This window comes from Colletotrichum navitas (genome assembly GCF_030913465.1).
Source record: "Colletotrichum navitas strain CBS 125086 chromosome Unknown LY79scaffold_4, whole genome shotgun sequence".
Taxonomy (NCBI): Eukaryota; Fungi; Ascomycota; class Sordariomycetes; order Glomerellales; family Glomerellaceae; genus Colletotrichum; species Colletotrichum navitas.
Window position 1 is genome coordinate 576,386 of NW_026850550.1, and position 21,307 is coordinate 597,692.

The window sequence follows — 21,307 nt, forward strand, 5'->3', positions numbered from 1 at the left end:
ATCCGATCGTAGCTTTCCGTCCCCCAGAAAAATGGCATGCGGGAGATCCGCCCAATAAACATGCTAGAGGCGACCCACCTCGCAAAGCTCACGGGTACGGAGATACCCTCAGCGATAGAGTCTTGAACCTGGAGATCCCATGTTACTGGAGCCTCCACCAAATACAAATACATTAGAATCTCCGATTGCCCCATGCTTTTTTTGATTGTAAAACAAGTAAACTCGCCTGGAGAAACAGAAAACACCGACGAATGCTTCCAATGGCATTTCGCCGTTACCTGTATGGTTCAATGGCATTCCCTGGCACCGTCTATAGGCAGTCTTCTTTGTTGACGTACGCGAGAGGTAGTTCACGGTGGTTGATTGTACAAAACATCGGCTCAGCTAGTAAAACGGTGCAGTCTGATGTCGCTGAATCTGCAAGCCCAAACCGTCATTTATCTCAAGGTAGGCACAGCCTAGGGTTGATAGCCGGCAATCGAGACACTGAGCTTCTCGGCTGTCTTTAGCGACACTTTGCGCCCACCTAATTAACTAATCAATCTGCATGATATTTCTAGGAAACACGGGATGGTTATTAGGTTTCCTCTGCGTACTGGAAAGTACGGGAGACCAACCAGCTTGAATTGAAGAGCGTAAGGGTTTGAAGCAGCATGACGCAGGCGGCAGCAAACCCGACCACGCGGGAGCTGATAAGCGTTCCAATCGAGAGACCGGTATGCAGTGGCCGTACCGGACTGGGGCAACATGGCCGCTTTAGCTACGACAGATGATGTCTCTGCCGCCGGCGACTGCTGGCATCAGGGAATATGGGAATGGCGGAGAGCCATTTGCATGGACGGGTCGTACATGGGTGGGTCCCTTCCAGTGGGAGGCTGCCAGCTCATTGTGCAGCAAGGACGTTGCTGAAGCCGGATGAGGTGGCCAACTTGTGTCAAGAGTATAAAGAGGCGGTGGACGAACGCAGTCGCCTTGAAAAATGGCATCGGTCTATTGATCGATCAATACCGGAATCCGTCTGTCGTCAGTGTGCAACAATGGGGTCCCGGTTCTTCAGCCTCATTGCTTCGCTCTTCTCTCCTTCGGGTCACATTTTGGGCCGCTCACCTCTGATAAGCGGACAAGGTGACGAACCCGTGCCCCATGCTGGCTCATATGCTGGTCTTGATCGATGATTGGTGAGGAGGGCATCGAATGGTTTCCTGCTCTGGTCGCCAGAGGACTGGGTTTCGCTGGGCCGCAGCCAATGAAGACTACAGGCCGCGATTTCGTCGCGGGCCCTTAAATGCCCTTATATTCTTATTCGGTCGTACGTCGATCATTTTTCTTTTCTGTTTTTGTCGTTGTCTGAAATAGCGTCCAAAACTGTCGCAACAGGCGCGTTTTGAACCATAGAATAGGACGGCGGCCGACTCAGCAGGAGGGAGGGAAACGCAAGGAGGTGGGAAACAGGTGTACCCCTGCTGACGGAGCATCAGCCAAAGTTGGTGGGGGAGGCAACACGAGCAAGCACCACCACCACCACCTCCTACTCCTCCACCACCAAAAGAGCTCAGACAATCAAGTGTTTGCTGGCTGGACTTTCCAGACTGCGCGAATGCAAGTGCAAGCGGGGGGGAGTGCAGAGAGAGAGACAGAGAGAGAGCGCGCGCTTGTGTGTGTTGCTACACAGCCCAGCCCATCTTTCGCTCGGTTTCCACCAGAGCTTCCTTGCAATCATTCCTCCATGACAATAATTGTTGGCTAGTGCTGACATTTCCTAGCGGTATTCTCTCATTCATAATATTGCGTCTCTCATTGTCTAAGGGTAGGGAGGGAACATCATGCTTTCGGCAAGCTCCACGACAATGACATCCTGCGAATGGCGGCAAGACTAGTCAGGCGGAACATGTCGATCCATCGGATTGGCCACAGGACGCAACCCTTTGCCTTGGGGGATAGCACTGCATCTGCATCTGCATTTGCTGCACGCTACACTCGGCGCAAACGGGCTGCGTATGGCTCTTCTCAGCCCAGTTCCGGAGCCACTGGCAGCGTGGCGGAGGGACCGTGCTGCACAGAAGCGTGTGTGCAGGACGGGCGGGAGACAGGGATATCCCCTCTGTCGATTACATATTGATTGCAGAGTCAGAGAGACGCAGCCCGCGTATGCAGTCATATGTGATATGATGGTTGGCCACCTCCAGTGAGGGTCAAACAGGAAAACAGTTACGAGAGTCGGGGCCCTATCTTCGACCTCGGATGCGAACGGAAGAGGCCCGGGGTGTGGACGTCAGCCAACCAAAAGGTTTCTCGTCCCCTTTTGGGGACTGGTGAGACATAAGCATTGCAAATGGACAGGAGATGCGGTTGGTTGCCGAGAAAAAAAGCAAGAAACCGACGACGGAATAAGAGACGCGGGAGGCGCGTGAGACAATGCCACTGCCGGGTTAGACGAGAGAAGGAGGGAGAGCGCTTGCCGCAAAGAGGGCACAGATTATTCGTACTTGGGTGAGGAGCGAGGCGAGAGAAATATGCAAGAAACCTCGGACTTCAACAACCAGCAACGGCACTAGCGAAAGCGGCGGCTTCGAAAAACGACGCGGCATTCTGACATGGACGCCCAAAGCCACGGCCGACACCGATAACCACTACGGCGCCGACCGTACACTCTCTTCTCCGTCGCTCCCACACCACATGTTCGTCATTTTGTTGTTGTGTAGTTGACCCATCGCTGGGCTCGGATGTGCATAGCAGGTTATGACAGCATCCTTCCATCCCACCCACCAACCCATCCCATCCCATCCCATCCCACCAACACCGACAGTCCCTACCTCTTCTTCCCTGCCTTGCCTTACATCGACTTATGCCCGGATTGGCAGTGCCGTAGTGCCATCATCAGTTTGTTAGCGAGCGAGCACAGAGCCAGGCCTGCCGACGACGAAGGCGACTTTTGGCATCCTTCCCGAGAGGCTTGCTACGGCTCAGGCTCCTATTCGGTCTTGCCGATCTATCTCGCCCCTCAACTTCGCTGCGCAGACAGCCTCCTGTTTTCCCGATCTCGTCGTTGCCCATTTCATATCCTGCCCTGATGAGCCGCAACGCGCACGCCGTCACTGTCAGTCATCGCTGTCGGTCTTTCCATCTGCGTGCAATTCCCAGCCACCACCATCGCTCGGGCGCTGCGACTCTACATTAACCAGAGCACTCCAATAAGTTCAACGGCGCTGTTGGGGTTGTGACTTATTTATCCAGTATACACATCCTTCATAAGTTTCGCCCAGCACAACTCGAACTAGCGCCAAGGGAGGCCGACTGGCAATCTCGACTGATAGAATCGCCTCCCTCTCTCCCGTATCTACGGATTTTAGGACAACCCATATTCGCCTTCCCTGTCGCCTGCCTCTAATCAAACAGGACACATTCGAAAAGCCATACGACTTTCCGTACTTGCTGCGAGTAATCGTACAAGGACACCCGTCCCAAATCTTGACTGAACCACTACCCTGGAAAGGCTCTCCTAGACAGGTCTAACGCGAAATTAAAGACTCGGCAAACCTGCTTGGTCCCCCCCCCCGGGTGTGTCTCTCTATCACTCACGCGCAAAACACGCCTCTAGCCTGCCACCCCCGACCCCAGTCACGCCAGCAAGTCCCCGAGTGCGCGCCGTGCAGGGCCTCCCGCGGTCAGTCGCGAAGTGGTCCATGTCCCCAGAAGCAAACGAAACAATCGAAGCCTCCACCACCTCCTCCTACACAGCCTGTCTAGGCTGTGTTACCCCCCTCCTCGCCCCTTGTTCAACTTCTCCTCGACGGCGTCGTGGCACGACGTCTCGCTTACGGTGACTTCAAGTCAAGAACGCGCGCTTGCGCCGGCCTGATTGCCTTTCTTCTCTAGACGCACCTGCGCCGTAACTAGTTGTTAGCCTTAAAGGCACATTCATCGACGTTCTTTTCGTGGCGTAGCAAACCGAAACTTCCTGGGTGCTGTTGTTATCGGTCTTTGCGACGAGCATTCATTGCCTGCTCCCGTCGCGTTTGTCTGCCTGGTAGAGTGAAAGCTCAACTGCATTGCACGGCTTGTTCGGTTGACGGCGCCGGCTCCGTCAATATCTCTCGCTCGCTCTCTTAACCGTACCTTCGAGGCTCACTTCCATTCCAACGGCACATCTGCCGCTCGTTAACCTTCTGACAGCGCCGAGACACTCGTTTGCCTAAGCTCCATCGCAAATGCCTACCTTGCTGCCTCTTTGGATAAACACGTTTCTCTTCAATACTCCATGACACTTCTTCACATAGCTTTCAGCCCTCCTTCTTCTCACGATGGCTTACTCTTTCACTGAGGAGGAAAAGGTCAGCCATCATCAATTGCTTGTGAAGTTTCCATGCTGATGCGCAGCTCCATCGCAGAGATTCATCCTTGCCGAAGCCATCAAGACCAGCAACCTGGATGTTGGCCTTCTAGCAGGGTTTCTCAAAACACACAATGTCGAACCGGATTGGCTTAAGATGCAGTTACCTAGTGGTATGTTGCGCTTCCAGCATTCCCTCCACCCGGTGCCCTAGTATACTAACACTGGAGGGTCAGGCCGCACCATGGAACAGTGCTTGGCCGTCACGGGGCAAATACTCCAGGGGCCCATAAGGATACCAGACCTGAAGCGCAAATCCATGGCCGATCTCCTCCAACAGCCTTCAAAACGCTTAGCTGCAGCTCCCACGATGGAACCGCCAGCACAGTTGCCCTCTTTGGCCTCTGCCACGCAAAATTTGGCGCCGTATCCGTCGATGTCTGTGCCTTCCGTTTTGGCGACGCCTTCGCAGCCACATAATCCACAGCTTGCCAATATACAACCACGGCCCACCGGCATGGAGAGCACCGGGTGTCCCAGCGGATCATCGAGTTCTAGCCAGAAACAGGCAGCATCGCTCCCGCCTCGTAAAAGAGGCCGGCCATCGCGAGCAGATAAGGCCAGGCAGCTTCGGCCCTTGCTGCCACAACACCTGACTCCCCTCGCACCAGCACCGGCACCTCGGTCTCTGGTGGCAGAAAGCCCGACGACGCCGGCAGAAAGCCCCGCTTATAGCCTGTCACCCGGCCCAGCGACGGAAGGACAGAATGAGCCAGCAAGGCGGAAGCGCGGCCGTCCAAGGTTATCCGAAAAAATACAATCAGTAGGTGTCTGTGTTCACCCCACCACCTCGACATCTATCTGACCGCTGCTTAGAGTACTTTTTTGACAGAAGAACAACCCAAGTCGCATTCGGCGGGATCGACGCCCAGCCAAGCCTCACGCCGACCGTCTGACGAGGTACCTCGCGACCCCTACAACGAGGGCGAACAGCTACCTGATGCACAAAAGCAAAAGGCTATCCCACACATCAGTCATCTACAACGGGAGGGGCTGGCGAGATAGAAGACAGAGCCGGCTACGAGGTGGTAAGAAACTATCTACAACTACCACCTATAAAACCATATACCGCTCCGCACCCGGGGGGGGTGTGTGTGTTAAATGCACGAGCGTGTGTGGCTTAACGAGCCTAAGACATGGGTGACCAGACCTCCCTGTGTACAACAAACGACGCATGCCTGCTACGAGCAAGTGTATACTAGATTCCGTGGCGCTGTAAGCCTACCAATTTTGATCGAGCGGGCATAGTTCAAGTTAAGGATGGCTAGAATCTGTTTTTGCCCGTCCAAAGACGTACTATAGATGTACGTAGGTCGGGCTATATGACATACCAAATACACTCAACGATACCAGAACCACGAATACGCTTAGGCGACTGTCATGTCAATGGAAAGATTGCAACTCGCGTACACCTCTAGTTTGTGCAGCAGAAACCATTCGGGATTATATGATATTTTTTATTTTTTGAACGCAGTCCGTTCTTTGTCCCTTTTGATTTTGGAGACCAGTCCTATACGCTAGACCATGAACCAGACAGCGAACCCCCTTCGTAAATGATGCTTCGAAAAGTCGGGAAAAAAAAACCGATGCAGCAGAAACAAGACGAAAACGAAACAAAGAGACCCAAGCCTGAATGGCTCTGGGTTTTCCTTTTCTTCTTCAATTCTTATTTTATTTCAACTCCCCGCACCAGCTCTCTACCTACCACGACTTGGCAATCTTCTCGAGGGCCTCGATCAGAATGTCGGCGTGGTGCTCCTGGAAGATGAGCATGGGCCGAAGGCGGACGGCGCGCTCGCCGGAGCCGCCGATGTTGATGCCGAGGCCCTTGGCGCGCTTGAGGAACTCGTCGCGGCGCGGGTTGTCGAAGGCGATGAAGGTGCCCTGGCCCTTGCCGCGCAGGTTGTCGAACTGGCCGGGGTACTTGGCGGCGAGGCCCTCGAGCTTGGAGAAGAGGTAGTCGCCGACGCGGGCCGTGTGCTCGACGAGGCCGAGGCGGTCGACCTCGTCGATGATGGCACGGAAGAGGATGGCGCGGGCCGGGTCGCCCATCCAGGTGTTGAACTGGCGGTAGGGCTTGTTAGGGCGGAGCTCGGGGTTGCCAAAGTAGTAGCCGGCGGTCTGGGCCTTCTTGGAGAAGGTGACCATGTCGGGGGGCGTGGGGAGGTCCCAGTGGTCGTGGGCCCAGAAGCGGCCGGTGGCGCCGACGCCGGTCTGGACCTCGTCGACGATGAGGAGGACGTTGTGGCGCTTGGTGACCTCGCGGAGGCCGCGGAAGAAGGCGGGAGAGGCGTGGTTGTCGCCGCCTTCGGACTGGATGGGCTCGACGATGACGGCGGCGGGGGGCACGTGGTAGGTCTTGATGAGGTGCTCGACCTCGTCGAGGGCAGCCTGCTCGGCGGCGGCGTTCTCCTCGGCGTGCTCCTCGAGAGGGTACTTGAGGAGGGGGAAGGTGGCCTGGGGCCAGTCGAAGGCGGGGATGTCGAGCTTGTGGATGGGCTTGGAGCGGGTGGTGGACAGGGAACCGAAGAGGCGGCCGTGGAAGCCGGTGCGGAAGGAGAGGATGGACAGGTCGGACGCGCCGGGGGACTTGTTGTCCATGGCGGACGACGTCTCCTCGGGGGTGAAGTCGACGTCGTAGCCGCCGCGCTCCTGCTGGCGGCGCCACATGAAGGCGGCCTTGTAGGCTGTCTCGTTGGCGTCAGAGCCGGCCATGGCCGTGAAGACCTGGTCGAGCCCCTTGGGCGCCACCTTGAGGATACCGGAGCGGAGGGTCTCGGCCCAGTCCTCGGGCGGGAAGTTGCCGAGCGCCGGCCGGTTGATTATGGCGTTAACCATCTCGGGGGTCTGGGCCACCTTGGCCAGGACGGGGTTGTTGTATCCCAGGGGGATGGAGGCGATCTGGGCGTAACTGTTTGGAGGTGCGGTCTGGGTGTCAGTGTCTCTCCTCATCGTGCTTTTGTGAGAGGAAGGGAGGGAGGGAGGCGGCTTTTTGGATCTTCACTCACACGTCAAGCAGGACGTTACCATCGGCGTCGACAATGTAGTTGCCCTTGCTCTTCTTGTAGTCCGTGAGCATGTTCAAGCTCCGCGTATCGAACACCTTGTGCAGGTCCTCAGTGTGCTTCTTGGAGGCCGGACCCGGGATTTCGGTCTTGACCGACGGGCCGGAGGGCTCGCCGGGGAAGAGGCTCGCGGCGGCCATGCGCGGAGCGGAGGCGCAGAGCGACCGGCGCGGGAAGGCGACGGCCGAAGACCTGGCCGCCCGGACGGCAGGGCGCGCCATTGCGGCGGAGGCTCTGGTGAAGACCATTGTTGCTTCTGTGGGGTTGTGTGTACGTGCGTCTCTTTCTCCCACTCGCTCTCCTCTCAGCTAGGCAAGCTCCCGGCAACACAGATGTCCTTCACACTCACACACTGTCTCTCTCTCTCTCTCTCTCTCTCGCTCGCTCGCTCGGTGGGGTATCGTGGGCTGGATACAGTAGTAGCGGTGCGATATCGGAGGGTACAAGATAGACCAGCAGGAGAGGGGGTATCAGTCGGTCAATTGCAGGAAAAGAAGTGAGAGGAGGAATGTAGAGAAGAAGGGCGTTTCGTGGTATGTGTCGCTACGTGGGGGAGGGGCAAGTTTATAGATGGCGGGTGGCCACGGCTTATCTATCTCCTCGTCACCATGTCGTTGCCCGGTGGAGGCGCGATAGCTAGCCAAATGCATTGCTTCAAGTACACACCGTAGCGTGCATTGCACACGCTTAGTACCTGGTTTGAGCTTTGGTCCTCCCCCTCCCCCGGTCTGGCGTTGAGTCAAGCCGACGGTACATCCCAACGATCAGACCGGCCGGCGTGCGCGCCGCAGTGTGCAGCAAGTCTTGGGTCCGTACCTGCTCAAGACGGGACTAATGTACGTAGTAGCAGTTTACGTCTGGTCTGCCCCTCCTGCCCCTCCAATGATGGACAGGGAGGCGTGCCAAGATTACGTGCCAGAATTGTGTGAAAATGCGGGGACCCGCAAGGGAAGCCGGGGGACCCGACCTCACACACACAAAAAACTAGTGAGTGACACAGTCGACATGCTGCTCGGACACCAGCGCGCTGTTCTAGAGGTGAGGTCATGGTTTACGCCGTTTACGCCGCCACCGCCTCGCCCTTTACCTAGGGCATTGTTCTTGTCCATTGCTGGTCGTCGCAGCGCATATGAACGGCGTCAATTGGAAAGAGGATCGATTGAGAATCAATAAAATGGGCGGGAAAAGCTATCTTGTGTCTGAGAATCCGCTGGACACTGGCTCACCTTTGCAGACGTACAGATACAGCTTCCATTGTTGGTGGAGCAGCCTGTCACCCAACACGCCTCACCTTTATCAGAGCTCGGACATAAATGTCGTGTACGGATGGCGTGCCGGCTTCCGAGTCCTGTATGTACCTGTCGTCGAGACCCATGAGCCCAATCCTCACCGCAATCTCAGATCGGATCCGGGAAACCCCTCGGTGGCACGATGCAGACGGTCAGTAGCCGCCCCCATCAGCGATAAGTTGTCTCTTGCGTGACTCCAATGATAAGGAGAGATATCCTTTCGTGGGAAACCCCACCGACCGCGGGGACTAGCCCTGCAAAGTATCCAATTGGTGTTATCATTAGTGAACCCTGAAAGGCCGATGACGGACCGGAGACCGGGACCGGGAAACGATGCCGGTCGTACACTACTGCTTTTTGGTCTACAGACTTGCTCCGTCACCAACGTCCACCCCCATGGGAACCTATAAGTGGACAGTGGGGTTCACGAGATAGATTCCGACGCGCGACCATTTGCTGTTTTCTCCTGTTCTCCTTACTCGCCTTTGAACCGACTTCCCGCGCGAGCTCTTGGCCAGTCAATCCGTGGCTCTCTTCTTCCAGCACGTTGGAACAGGCCTTTAGTAGGTATGCTGACTTTGCAAGAAACACCAATCAAGGCAACCCGTACATCGTGATGCATCGACGGCGAGCAAACTGCTTCGATACACAAGCACAACAAACAGTAGTTCGCGATGCATCCATCAGAACGACAGAGCACAATGATTTCATATTTCCACCCTTGCGGTTCATGGTATTCGACTCGCCGTTGTGCTTTCGTACTAACTGTAACGCCGTACCATTCTGGCTACATAAACGGCTTAGATGCGAAGACAACATGGCCTGCCCTACGTATCCTACAGTGATCCAGCCGCGAAAGGAAATCCAAGAGAAAACAAAGCTACAATGCTATGCAAATTGCGTCAATGAATCATCCGCCCCGGTATGCCAACCGAACGAACGCCATAACCATGTATGCCGAACCGCAAATAATGGAAGCGGACGCAATCGAACAAGAAATGGAAAATAGGCAATCTCTCCTGCTGCTCTAGCAGTCTTGCCCGGGACGAAAATGCTAACATGATGTCGAATATCGAACGCGAAGAGTATTCCAACTACGCCAAGGCTCAATCAAAGCAGCCACCCCCCTAAGATATTGGTCGAAAATCAGTGACCTTGCTTCTCCTCGAGCTCCCGCATGTACTTCACGAAGCTCTTCTTGTGCACCTGCATACTGTCAGTCTCCTCTTCTTTCCAAGGTTGGTTCGTCAAACATACCATTCCGGCGTATCGTCCGTTTTTCAGGACGCACACAAAGCGCAGACCGAGCTTGACAAAGCACTCATATACGAGGTCCATGGGCGACCTGATGTCCAGTGCCACAGGAGCCTGTTTGCATGTCATTAGCCGTGACCTCTTACCATTCCTATCGTTGCTACTTACCGGATCGATATACGGGGTGAAATCAGTCTTGTCTACCTCCGACTCATCATCGGAGTCTTCGATGGTTGTGACAGGAGCCATCAGACACATGCTCGAGGCTTCATCGTCCAGGTTGTCTAAAGCGTATTCTAGATCGGGGGCCGGGATCATGCCGACGAGGATACCGTCTCGGATAATGGGCAGGCCTCCGTCAATCTCTCCCGCTCTGTGTAGCGTCTCGAGCTTCTCGCGAAGGCTGGTTGCAGATATTGCAGGAGAGGCGCTGATGTCGATGATCCTTTCTCGGCGGACACGAGGAACAATGTCGGCCAGGTCTGAGGTGAAGATGGGCTTGTGCTTGTTGTCGAGGAACGGGTACGAATTCATGTTCGTCAACAGATCCTGGTAAGAAATTAGTGCCGTTCCCCAAGAGTGACAAGCATCTTCCACTTACATAGATGCTGTTTGGTTCAATGGCGTCTGCAGTCCACTTTGCCACCAGAATTGCTAGGGAGAAGGGCAGTACGTAGTCCAGACTGCCGGTGAGCTCAAACAGAATAACAGCAAGGGTTACTGAGAGTCGAGTCACGCCGCACATCGTTGAACCGGCGGCAATAAGACCATACACGCCAGGTTGGATGCATGATCCGGCCTCTTTCGACGCACAAGCACCCCACAACCCGAATCCCGGATACAAAAGGACCGTGTACTGGACGAAATGGCCAACCAGTCTGCCCATGAGGCCACCAACCACCATGGATGGGACGTAGATACCCGCTGGAACTTTCTATGGCCAGGTTAGAGTCTCATAAGTCGACAGGGCCGAATTACTTACGATTCCAAACGTGATGATGGTCAAGAATCCTTTGATGAGAAAGGCAGTGAAGAGGCTGAGGAGAACAGGCGGAATGTCGTCCGTAGCGGTTGGGCACAGGCCGTAGTCCTCGCGGTCGGAGTCGTTGTCACAAGGGGCCGCGAGGTTGAGCATCAGTTTCGCCACGGGCTGTTTGGTGTGTACGTTCCAGTAACCCATCACGGAGGTGGCGATAGCAACCAGCATGACCTCCATCATTGGGTATTTCTTGATGACGCCAATCTTCCGGAACGATTTGGCCCAGTGCTTAGATGCTTTGATGAACAGCGCACCCGCAGCACCGCCCAACACTCCAAGTACAATGTAGAATACAAGCTCGAAGTAGTGCCAGTCGGCTACATATTTGACCTGGAACATGACGATTTTGTGCGTGCCGTAGGGGTTGAGAAACTTGAGAGACAACGCAGCTACGATGCAGCAGAAAAAAGTGCGGAAGAGCGTCTTTGCAGGAAAGAAGTACGAGACCTCTTCGAGGCCGAAGAGAACGCCCCCCAATGGAGCACCAAAGGCGACGGCCACTCCCGCAGCGGCAGCGGCTGACAATACTTCACGCCTTTTGGCGTCATTCTTGTCGTACTTCTCGAAAAGTCGACAGGCGATATTGCCGATACAGGTGGCGATGTGGACGTAAGGTCCCTCCTTCCCGAGACTGAGGCCAGACGCCACACTCAGAATGAGTGCAGCCGATTTGACAACCAGCGTCTTTACACCCAGGAAGCCGTGCAAAACGAAACCGCTGAGGATGACACGAACTTCAGCGACACCGCTTCCAGCAGCAGAGTAGTAAACCATCGGAGGTGGCACGGCGGCTTCAATCGCTTCAAAGACCTCTGGGGGGGCCGAGGTCTCGTCACCTCTAGGTTCATCCGTGTAGGGTGCAATTTCCGCCGCGAGATTTTCATCAAAGGTTGTCATTCGATAAGCCGAGGGTACCACGGTCTTGGTTGTCAAGGTCATGGCACAGGCGAGACAGGAAAAGACTACACATCCCGTCATGGAAATGGTAAACTCGGTCCCGACATCGCCAAAGGGCCAGAATCGCAAGACCTCGGACCAAGTCCGCCAATCTGCACAGGTACCTTGCTTAGGACAACAATTCTAGAACCAGTTAGCAAGACTCAATATCTTGCGCAAGATATCGTACCTTTTCGCTAATAAGCCACCCGCGTGCACAGTAGCCATACTTGTAGTCGAAAACGGTGGCTTCGGACAAGTTCACGACGTATGCGACGAGGGCAACGACGAACCCGCACACAGCACTCAGGATCCAACCTTGAGAGGCATCAAAGACGGCATTTATCCTCCCCCGGAGGTCTTTGCGCATCCTCAGTGCCTTCACCCGATGAGCGTCGACGATGTTGTCATGGACCCAGTCAGTAGACGTGAACTGGTCATACCACACACGCTCATCAGGCTGTATTGATCGCTTCGACTCGCTCATTGGATCGAGATGTTCGATGGAATTGTAGAGACGTTGACCGAGAGACGGATTACGGCTGTGATGTAGACTTCTAATGCTTCCTTGGTCGGGATTGTGTTAGCTTCTGCAGATTCTCGGTACAGCCATGGGCAGGAAGGCGCTTAAGATAACGTACCGGCGACGCTGTGGTTTCTCGACAGGCCTGGTTTAAGATGCTTGGGACTCTCTGTGCCGGATTGGTGGCGCCGTATCCTTGCCCGTCCCAAGAGCAAAGGCGAACGCTCATCCGGCACCTCAACGGACCCCCTCCGAGATCCGAATCTTGGCCTTCTCGTGCTCAAGGGCGAGGGTGGCCCCGAAGGACCGTCATCGTCGGGATGATCGGCCATGGCAGAGCTTGGGAAGGCGGCTCAACCGTTAGAGTTCTAGAGATAGTTTCGAATCTTGAATTTCTGGGCTCGAGCAGCTTTCAGCGACCGGATGATGTGAGTTTGGCGCAAACTGACCAGTAAAGAAGGCTGCACTACGTGGGGATATAAGATAAGATGACACTGTGCGTAGTCGAAAGCAGAGCCTGGTAGTAGTAGTGGTTTGTCTGCTAAGGAACCTCTTTTCGGAGGGCACAATAGGGGGTGTAGGATAAGCTGGCCGGATCAAAGTATAATGAGGCTTGGCACGTGAACCAATGTTGGCTTCTATCCTACCAGTTCCAAGGTCGCAGATAACCACGAGCACAGGTCTAAAATTGGGCGAGGCGGGAGGCTGATCACGGCAAGGAGGGCTTGTTGTCAGATGCGACGAAGCGTAAGGCGGCTGACTATCGTAGGCGAGACATGTTCCTTGGCGTTACTAACAGTAGGTAAGTATGCACAGCGGCCAAGAAAATGTGAGGAGGGGATAGAGTGTGAGAAGAAGAGACTCGTGAGGAAAGAAAGAAGAAAAAAGAGACGAAGAAGCTATCAAGAGCATCAAGCGGGCCTGATACCTAACCGGTCGGGTTCACTTGTCTGGAAGGTGCGACAAGTCGCGTCGAGATTGTTCTAGTCGGCCATCCACTTTCCCAAACGACCATCTTCCCCACCCCCATCGGGCTATGCACTGGGGCACGCGCGGTAAAGACGAGGACATGCTCCACCAGACAAACATTATGAAGGGGGTGGTTTACTCGGAGCAGGTGAGAGAACGGCTTGGCTGTGAGATCATTTGCACCGGCTGACCCTTAAGGGTGGATGCCGTTGCGAGACATCAGGTGGCGGTAATTGGCTGATATCCTAGGCGATTTGACGCTAGCGCGATTGCCTGTGAAAACAGTCAGATCCCATGCGAATACCTAGGTACCTATCTACAGTACTGTACAGGAAGACCCTGAGATTACGCTATGGCGGCGACCCTCTAAGTTGACCGCCTCCTTCGCCAAGATTCCGTGAGTGCGCTCCGTCTCCAATCCCACCTCCGTCAAGGTCGCGAGTCAATCCCAAGCAACCCTAAACCAATCGCATCTATGTTCCCGTCCGTATGGCTACACGGGCCTTCTCCGCATCACCGTCTCGGAAGATTCTCGGCCTGGAAAATTCTCGGCTTTGTCGGTTTCCCTCAAGACGACCCAGCGTTGATTCACCGCTAACTATCACGACCGTGGGTCCATCAAGACATCACAGCCTCACCCTCAAGACCAAAACACGTCGCCGACTGTTGCACTCATCCCACATCAGCCGACTTGTCTTCGGGTGGGTTTGTTTGGCCTCGTTTTCAGTGTTTTGGCTCAGAGACGTCTGCGCCTCGGCCCCAGAAGTCGAACCCGGCATTTCGGGCCTGGTCGGGTTCCCCAGTAGCCAGCCGCATCACGCACCCCACATGCATCTGGTTTGATGTCCCAATTCACCGTTGGATTCGTTTCGTAACACACACGTGCCCAATCTCTTTGGACGGCGCAACGTGTCTATTTACACTAGGTAGTGTTTGTCACACCGTTCACAGTGCGAGGACCAAGCCCGCCCACGTTCTCGAATCGTCGTTGCTTGGTGACTGCTTGGTGACTGCTTGGCGACTTCCCGTTTCCGCCACAGTCAAGGACGCGACACGCGCCACGCGCCACAATTTTTTACGACATACCTAAACCACGTCAAGTCACAGCGACATCTAGGCGGGAACCGAAGCTATTACACCCCAAGTGATAGCGCGCAATCGGTCCGCCGCTGGAAACAGCCAAAAGTACTGAGTTCCGTTTGGGTGTGACTATGATTCGGTGAGGTGCAGACCGGCGTAGTCAACATGTCCGAGGCTGAGAAGAAAAAGTCGACGGTGCCCAAGTTCTCTTCATTTAAACCCAAAACTGCGACCCCAACGCCTCCCAACATCACAGAATCGCGTAATCGCAAGGATGATGAAGATGAAGATGTCAGGGAGAAACGGCCTCGCCGCGAGTCCCGACATCACCATGACCGTGCGAAACATCGCCCGGAGCACCGTCACCACCATCGCAAAGGCAGTCACAGCCGTATTCAGGAACAGCCACTGGTCGAGAAGCCAGATATGCCCAGAGCCCTAGACGAAAAGGCCACTGAGAGCAACTTCTTCTTCGATAAAAAGGGTGACCCTTTGATCAGGAGATACGGTGGCAATGATCGTTCACGCGTGCCAATATACCGTCGTGGATACCGTGGACGTGTGCTCGGCTCCGATGGCTACTTGGTCGTCCATAGAGATGGTCCGCAGGAGCGCTTTAGCATTCGAATGCCTGGAGAAGGCAGCTCGACCTTGAGAGATAGGGCACTGTTCCAAGCCAAGGTTCATCGAGGCAAGCCGAAGCGCATACGACTACGGGATGAAACCAACGAAACCGAATCACGCGGCGCTGAGGAAGAGTTTGTTCCACTGAGTACTTCCACGAAGCGACGACGCGCCGAGGACTCAGAGTCCTCTGGGAACGAAAGACCCTCTTACCGATCCATCGAGGGCAAGGCCAAAGCCCACGAGTTTTCCGACAGCGACATCGACTTTGACTCCGATTCCCAAGAGGAGATAGATCTTGATATGGATGATCCCTTCAAGCAGCGCTCTGTTCAACTATCACGCCTAGTCAAAGAACACCCCGAGGACATTGAGGCTTGGCTTGAGCTCATCAAGCATCAAGACGTACTCTTGAACGCTGGGCAAAGCTTGGATAGAGATGTAACAAAAGCTGAAGTTCACAGCTTCGCGGAGATCAAAATATCAATGTTCGAGTCTGCATTAGCTCAAGCAAAGAAGCCTGAGGATGAGGAGCGGCTGTTGCTCGGCCTAATGCTCGAAGGCTCCAGAGTTTGGTCGACCTCGAAGCTTGACAATCGCTGGGAGGAAGTGGCGAAGAAACACGACTCAAGTTTTTGCTTGTGGAAATCCAGGGTCGACCACAAACTCACAAGCTTGTCAACGTTTCAGTATACTGAGATTAAGGCTATGCATATCAACCGACTGCGGGCTATTTCCAAGCAAGCCAAGGTCTCCGCGTCACCCGATCCGGGCCATTCGACAAATTGTTCAGACACCTCACGCTATGAGCAGATGATATTGGTGTTCCTTAGGGCTACGAGATTTGCATACAGTGCTGGCTTCCGCGAGTTGGCAATTGCTGCATGGCAAGCACTCCTTGAACTGAACCTACAACGACCCTCAAACTTCGATGATAGGACGCCATCACAGATACTCGACTCCTTCAAGGACTTCTGGGAGGATGAATCCCCGCGTATAGGGGAGAAGAGTGCTCTCGGTTGGGAATACTACGTCCGGGCAAACGGTGCCGTTGATCTTGCAGAGCCATGGAGAGACGAAAGTTCCGTACAAGGGTCTCGGGACGTTTACAAGTCCTGGGGTGCGACTGAGCGGCTTCGAGCAACGAACGCGAGAACCCCAGCACGAGCCACGGATGATGTCCCTGAAGAGGACCCATACCGCGTTGTAATGTTTTCTGATATCGAGGAGATGCTCTTCATCATACCTTCAGGGGTCGTTCCTACCATTTGGAAACAGCTCGTCGATGCGTTCCTACTGTTTTGCTGCTTGCCCCCGACGTTTCTGACGAGTGAGTGGACGAGAGCAGCGGAGAACGATATGCTGGTCGTAGGGAGCATGAGTCTCTTTGAGAATGATGTCCTCCTGAAGCCCAATGAACCTGATGTCATGGACGAGTCCAAAAAGACACCCGGATTCAGACAAGACGGATCTCGGTTTGCAGCGTCGCCTGATCTACTCTTTGCCGGCTCTGACTGGTTTTCGCTTTTTTCCGGCTGGACAATCACATCCAAAACATTGGATGGGCCAGTAGACCTGGCCTGGCTTGCCAATGCTCTCCGGTTGTTGGCGAGCTCGAAGGGACTTGGGGAGCTGGCTGAATATTCGTTGTCGATCGAAGCTATCAATGACCCCAGCAACATAAAGAAGCGCGCCAAAGCGTTCATCAAGCAAGATCCTACCAACCTGAGATTATACAATGCATATGCTCTTGCTGAGGTTGCCTACGGAAGACAGGAAGTTGGCCAACAGGCTGTCACATCAGCTATTGGACTGATCTCTGTGAGTGAACCCCCGATCGAACCAGTCTTCTCGTGGGTTGAAACACTAACAACGTTACTGCAGACCTCGAATAGCAGTGACGGGCTGATGCTATGGAGGACGTGGGCCTGGATGGACCTCAATGCTGGAAACAACGCACAAGCTATTGTGCGTTTATGTGCGGCAACGGATGGCGCCCTTAGAGATGCCGTGGTTGCGACCCCCTCTCAGCTTCTCAAAGCACACCAGTCACTCTTGGCCAGCCTGGAAAGCCAAATATTCAGTGGACAACTAGATGATGCCATCGTCACAGCCGAATGCCTTGCACTACTCGTATATCTCACGTCACAGGAAGGTTCCGAACCAACGTCTGAAGCGCAAGGAAGCATCTCAGCTGCAATGGAAAGGATATGGACCATGTCTTCGGAGTTTTGTACCCGAGGTCAGTCCAAGTCTCCAACACACGAGAGACTTTTGCAAGCTGGTGCAAGGCTTCTGTATCACCATGCCAGCCGGGGGTGAGCAGGTCCAACCCTCTCCTAGAGTTTCAAAGCTAATCGTGCAGCAGACCGTTCCGTCGTGTCTATCTGAGGGAACAGCTTAGTCAGTTCATCGAGCTTTTCCCCCGCAACACAATGTTCCTCAGCCTCTTTTCCTGGGCATCGACTACGTTTGGCATCGATGACCCTGTTCGTGACATTCTTCGCAAGGTTGCCTTCACGAACGGTAATGACTGCATCAGCAACCGCATTTTTGCAGTCCGATACGAATTGCAAAAAGGAAACGTGCATTCTACACAAGCAGCTTTTGAGCGGGCACTTGACACTCCCGCATGCAGGTCCAACCCGGATATCTGGCGATGTTATATCAAATTCAGCTACGCCAGAAAGCAGCTCAGGGCCAAGGCAAAGGACGTCTTCTTTCGGGGCCTAAGGCATTGCCCATGGTCCAAAGATCTTGCTCTCGAGGCGTACACGACGCTCATCAATGCCATGGATGAGTTTGAACTCAGATCTGTCTTCAACACCATGTCGTCTAAGGGGTTGCGGGTACATGTCGACTTGGACGAATTCGTAGCCAAGCACAAGGAGACGAGGGCTATGCATGGTTAATGCTGTGCAGTAGAGGCGTAGCACAGGCGCCTAATGTCAAACAGCCGGCTCTGTAATGGAACATTTAGGCCTCGGTCACGATAACAAGAACTGATGGTGTGATTCAAAGCGTGAACCACCATGAACAGAAACCTGGGGGGTTGGTGCCACTGCAGGATTTCGGCACCAACAATGACTGGGTTTGGACCTGGTTGGGGCTAGCTCGGGCTAGGAACGATTGATCAGGCATGCGAGCAGGCGAAAGAGTCAGAGTGGCAATGCATCCGCAGCACGACGAGAATTCTGACAAGGTAGTTTTGGTTGGCTGGTTGGTCATACATACACAGTAATAGTAATCCAGCCATTGCTCGCTCGATTAAGATGATGCGGAGTGACTCATCTGCCATAGTGTACAACTACAGCAAGCAGCTCATTGACTCTTTTCACCCCCCCAGTGCTTGAGGCGAATCAGGGTCCACACAGGTCGCTCGGTGTGCCCCGCCCCGCCCGAAGCCGCCCCCTCCCCTCCCCTCCAGACGACCTTGGAAGGAAAGAGGTGAAGCGGCGGGCAGCTCTGGTGCCCCACCTTTTGGTCTCTCTCCATTGTCGCTTTTTATTAATTGCGACTTCCGCCGCCGCAAAAATTCCATCAGCAACACTCTGACGACAGAACTCTTAACGACGACAATTTTTCCTACGCCTGCGCAGGAATTTCCATACGAAGAATCCCATACGACTGTTGCCGTCGTATACCCCGATACCCTCCCTTCCAAAAACACCATTCAGACAGTCAACACTCCCATAAGAAACACAAACATGGCGGTGCGCGCGCAATTCGAGAATTCCAACGAGTGAGAAAAAAAAAGCCCCGCCGGAACGACCCCGCTATCGTGCTGCAGCTTCTTTCACCTGCACCACGATGTTCTGCCAGACCAGACGTGCTGACCCTTGGTGTGCCTTTTCATTAGGATTGGTTGCTTTGCAACCCTCACCAACTCCTACGCTCTTGTCGCTCCCGGCGCTAGCGAGAACTTTTACAGTGTGTTCGAGGCTGAGTTGCAAGGCGTGATCCCCATTTGCCGGGCCAGCATTGCCGGCGTCCGCATCATCGGCCGGTTAACAGCTGGGTAAGTCATACGCGATGGGATCGTGCATCTCTTTTCGGCGCACTCGTGAACTAGTCAGGCTGACATGCGAGGCTCTAGTAACCGCAAGGGTCTTTTGGTCCCGAACACGACATCAGATCAGGAGCTCCAACATCTCCGCAACTCCCTGCCAGACGAAGTCCGCATCCAGAGAATAGAAGAGCGTCTGTCGGCCCTCGGCAACGTCATTGTGTGCAACGACCATATCGCCCTCATCCACCCGGACTTGGAGCGTGAGACGGAGGAGATCATTGCCGATGTGCTCGGCGTCGAGGTGTTCAGGCAGACCATTGCCGACAACGTGCTTGTGGGCTCGTACATGTCGCTCACGAACCAGGGAGGCCTTGTGCACCCCAAGACATCGATACAGGACCAGGACGAGCTCTCGAGCTTGTTGCAGGTTCCCCTGGTGGCCGGCAGTGTCAACCGCGGCAGCAACGTCGTTGGTTCCGGCATGGTCGTCAACGACTGGATGGCCGTCACCGGCCTCGACACGACGGCAACGGAGCTCAGCGTGATTGAGAGTGTATTCAGACTGGGCGAGGGCCTGGGCCCGGACAACGTCAACACCAAGCTCAAGGACACCATGGTCGAGTCTTTCTACTAGAGAAAGGGTGTTGGTCGTTGCGGAGGAGGGTTTGGTGGAGACTGCCGGAGCATTGCTAGGTCGGGTTTTTCGTTGGTTTGGGATACCATTAATGGGCTGAGCACGGTTTGGTAGGCTTATCCCACGAGCCAGGTTTAGGGCTCAGTACATCACGGGCGTACATCATCACGACCGGCATGAATAAAAGCCTTCGGGCACTTTGAGGACCCCATATCATGTCGCCAAGCACGCGTGCTCCCCCCTCCCCAGTCAGAGGCATTTCGAGATCTAGCCATGTGCGTACGGCGAACTACTGCAATGGGGCTTTGAAACATTTGCTATGGCGGACGACGAGGAAGAGACCATGTCTCAACCGCAGGGTGCTGGCCAGCGTCAACATCAAAACCGCCTGTCAAGTGTCAAGAGATCGAATGCCAAGAGTATTCTAATTGTACTCTGCCCACGGGCATGTTCGTCTGGAAGGCAATGCTCAAATTTTGCTTGTGAGAGCGTCCACGCCGCTTCCCACTTGGAAATACTATATATATATATATATATATATATACATATGTATATATATATATCTTATGGAAGAAAAAAAGGGGATCATCTTGCATTGAAACAACGGCTTCTCTCTGATGATAGCAAACGTAAGCTCCGACGGAGCGTTTGGAGACAGGGCCTCCATGACCACAAGCCACCGATTCTGACAATCGCGGATGGTACGTGCGGCGGATTGAGATGCTGTATCCGAGATGCAGCGTCGAACGCGGACACCAATTCTACATGATTTCTTTGAATAGACGAGACATTGGGCTGGGGAAAAGGGAGCAGATGAACCACGTTCCTCCGGGCGCGCCAGTCCAGCGCCGGTTGTGCTCCTTGAACCGTTGAATGAAGGCGGCGCCCCGCATGGCATGCACTTCGCATGTCTGAGCGCGGCAAACGGGGGAGGAGAGAGGGTGTCGGCGTTTCGAGCATGTAGAGTTGCTTTCAAGGTCCAAGATAGCGACCCGGACCATTCCTTGTAGTAGGGCGGCTAACTATGTATAATGATGAGGCTGAACGTGCCCGTGTACTTCGGTATCTGACTCATCCCATGTTGTTGATGATTTTGGAGGAGGGAATCAGCAACAACGGCCACGGGGGATGTCGATCGTCAGCTCGATAAGAGCCGGAAGAATTATCTTTGAATCTTTGTTGCCGTCGGTGTTTCTGTCTAAATTAGTGCCACTCATCGTAGGCAGAAACACATGCAAATCCTCGACTATTTTGCACAGACACAAACAAGTACCTACTTTTGGGTGTGTTTCTAGGGTTCAACGGAGATGGCACGGACCAAGACCGATGGGGGCGTGCTCTAGGGCCCTAGGCTGAATATATGCAAAGGGCAGTGCGCTGGACACGACACATCATCATCCTCAATCATAACAACAACAACAACAACAACAACACCATTTGTGTAAGATATGACCAGTTGTGAAAAGGCTGCGTGTGCAGTCCAATGACGACTGGC

The 21,307-nt window shown here is 54.3% G+C and overlaps 5 protein-coding genes across 5 annotated transcripts; 2 read left to right on the top strand and 3 right to left on the bottom strand.

The window, feature by feature from the left end:
- Positions 1 to 4,540: 4,540 nt before the first annotated feature.
- On the bottom strand, positions 4,541 to 4,849 carry LY79DRAFT_575855 (uncharacterized protein; the record flags this gene model as incomplete). Its single annotated transcript, XM_060559748.1, has 1 exon — positions 4,541 to 4,849. One exon carries the CDS (start codon positions 4,847 to 4,849, stop codon positions 4,541 to 4,543), a length of 309 nt encoding a protein of 102 aa, XP_060419375.1.
- A 1,242-nt stretch (positions 4,850 to 6,091) lies between these two features.
- On the bottom strand, positions 6,092 to 7,703 carry LY79DRAFT_586698 (4-aminobutyrate aminotransferase; the record flags this gene model as incomplete). Its single annotated transcript, XM_060560681.1, has 2 exons — positions 6,092 to 7,301; positions 7,399 to 7,703. 2 exons carry the CDS (start codon positions 7,701 to 7,703, stop codon positions 6,092 to 6,094), a joined length of 1,515 nt encoding a protein of 504 aa, XP_060419376.1.
- Positions 7,704 to 9,890: 2,187 nt separating this feature from the next.
- On the bottom strand, positions 9,891 to 12,828 carry LY79DRAFT_586699 (voltage gated chloride channel; the record flags this gene model as incomplete). The annotated part of the gene is made up of 6 exons (XM_060560682.1): positions 9,891 to 10,112; positions 10,167 to 10,547; positions 10,600 to 10,932; positions 10,981 to 12,117; positions 12,164 to 12,540; positions 12,615 to 12,828. 6 exons carry the CDS (start codon positions 12,826 to 12,828, stop codon positions 9,891 to 9,893), a joined length of 2,664 nt encoding a protein of 887 aa, XP_060419377.1.
- A 1,882-nt stretch (positions 12,829 to 14,710) lies between these two features.
- On the top strand, positions 14,711 to 18,081 carry LY79DRAFT_505837 (NRDE-2, necessary for RNA interference-domain-containing protein; the record flags this gene model as incomplete). Its single annotated transcript, XM_060553663.1, has 3 exons — positions 14,711 to 16,990; positions 17,054 to 17,487; positions 17,538 to 18,081. 3 exons carry the CDS (start codon positions 14,711 to 14,713, stop codon positions 18,079 to 18,081), a joined length of 3,258 nt encoding a protein of 1,085 aa, XP_060419378.1.
- Positions 18,082 to 18,647: 566 nt separating this feature from the next.
- On the top strand, positions 18,648 to 20,025 carry LY79DRAFT_537914 (eIF-6 family protein). The gene is made up of 3 exons (XM_060556702.1): positions 18,648 to 18,911; positions 19,029 to 19,187; positions 19,266 to 20,025. Exons 1-3 carry the CDS (start codon positions 18,877 to 18,879, stop codon positions 19,810 to 19,812), a joined length of 741 nt encoding a protein of 246 aa, XP_060419379.1. The 5' UTR covers positions 18,648 to 18,876; the 3' UTR covers positions 19,813 to 20,025.
- Positions 20,026 to 21,307: the final 1,282 nt, after the last annotated feature.

Bases quoted from the DNA above. Each gene is read 5' to 3' on its own strand.
- LY79DRAFT_537914 (XM_060556702.1), top strand. From the start codon at position 18,877: ATGGCGGTGCGCGCGCAATTCGAGAATTCCAACGA. The intron at 18,912-19,028 runs GTGAGAAAAAAA...CCTTTTCATTAG, and splicing joins CAATTCGAGAATTCCAACGA to GATTGGTTGCTTTGCAACCC. The intron at 19,188-19,265 runs GTAAGTCATACG...GCGAGGCTCTAG, and splicing joins ATCGGCCGGTTAACAGCTGG to TAACCGCAAGGGTCTTTTGG.